General features: G+C 47.2%; 1 protein-coding gene across 1 annotated transcript in view; it reads right to left on the bottom strand.

Moving 5' to 3' along the window:
* The window catches only part of usp24 (ubiquitin specific peptidase 24), a 70,762-nt gene extending 69,327 nt beyond the window's left edge, over positions 1 to 1,435 (bottom strand). Inside the window, exon 1 of the mRNA XM_015389470.1 lies at positions 1,051 to 1,435. Coding sequence (XP_015244956.1) covers positions 1,051 to 1,329 — 279 coding nt within the window. The 5' untranslated portion in view covers positions 1,330 to 1,435. The remainder of the gene's footprint in view (positions 1 to 1,050) is intronic.
* Positions 1,436 to 1,551: the final 116 nt, after the last annotated feature.

Below are 1,551 nucleotides of genomic sequence, written 5' to 3'. Positions count from 1 at the left end.
TCTGATAAAGAGTACATTTATATACATGTTTAAGCCAGAATGATTTTACATTTAAATATGACTTCCTTATGACTTTAAATCAATCAGCCTGGATGATCTGGTGAACTGGAAAGTCCTTAAGATGATGTGTGTAAATTGGTGCTATAGAAATAAACTGAAGTGAATTGTGTTCTTCAAATGTTTATGGCATTAATTGGAAGATAAAAAAATATGAATGTATTAGGAACTATTTTAGATGGAGTAATATTTAGTGATTTCACTGACATCAAAGGTTTTTTTTTGACAGAGCAACAGGTCAGAGGTCAGGCTGCAGAGGAAACACAGCTATGCATTCCTTCAGGGGTCAGTCAAAGCATTCCTGCAGTGTTGGTGGCCCCTAATGAAAGGGCCACAGCATTTCATAGAGTCCCCACAGCATAAACACAGCTACCTGTATGACGTTAGGCTCTGTAAGCAAATATTTTACTGGCAAAAAATCAATGTTTCTACAAGATTAGTCCCTTTATAACACAATAACTGACACTAAACAAACACATACACAGTTATTGCCAAGATGGCTTCTTTGCAGCAGAGATATTGCGAAATATGCTTCCAAGTCTGACAGGAATAAAATCCCAACGGAAGTTTAACCGTCAGATAATCTGCTGGTTAAAGGCAAAGATTAAAATATATAAAATTATTTCCACAGATTAGAAAAGAATCACCAAAGTTTATCAAACTAGAGCTTCCTTTAATGATCTGCTGCTCCAGGTTACTGGCGGGTTTCACTCTCCTCCACTTAGCTACACAAAGCTACCAGCTAGCTCTGTTAGCTTACCATTTCGACTGTTGCTTTCTGCTAAAAAGTGCTTAAACTTTCTGTTTAGTGCCGGTTTTTCTATTTATGATTGTGAAATAAAAACATCAGCTATGACCGTGTGGCTGGAGGAGCGTTTTCCCCTCAGGGCTGCAGCATGTAGCCCAGAGGAGAGCTGCTAACTCCGGCTAGTTCAATGGGCGAGCCTGCTTCCCACGCACGGCGCTTCCACGGCGGGTACAGGTTGCTTTTACCTCTCCGTCCACGACATCGTGGTACGCCGGAGGGGGGTCGAACCCGCTGCTCCCGGTCCTCCCGCTGGTTTCCCCGTCTCCACTGGAGCCCAAGCCGGTGGAAGGCCCACTCTCCATGGACTCGTACCCATAGCCGAGTCCGGGGCTCTCGTTGGTTAGAAGCGCCACTGCCTCATTGATGTCGTTCTTAGCCAGCCGGAGCGCTTTCCGGATCACGTCAGGATCCTGGAAGCCCATGCAGAGGAGCGTGGTGATGTGCTGCTCCGTCTCGCTCTCCATTTTCGGGGTGTCTCCGCTTGTCAGGCTAGTAGTAAAGCGGTCCTCGGCGCAGCCCTGTAGCTGTGCACGCCGCCATGTTTACAGTCCGCCGCCGCAGAGCCTGTCACGATGCGCAGCTTCTCCCAGAACAGCGCCAACACGGTGCGCTGCTCAATTCGGCGCCCCGAGAACTGGAGGCTGGCGTCGGGAGCGCGCACTCTCTCTAAACCACATGATTCACTG

This window comes from Cyprinodon variegatus, unplaced genomic scaffold (genome assembly GCF_000732505.1).
Source record: "Cyprinodon variegatus isolate N-32 unplaced genomic scaffold, C_variegatus-1.0 Scaffold461, whole genome shotgun sequence".
Classification (NCBI taxonomy): domain Eukaryota; kingdom Metazoa; phylum Chordata; class Actinopteri; order Cyprinodontiformes; family Cyprinodontidae; genus Cyprinodon; species Cyprinodon variegatus.
The sequence above is the reverse complement of the archived record's forward strand: the minus strand, read 5'-3'. Positions and strand labels throughout refer to the sequence as shown.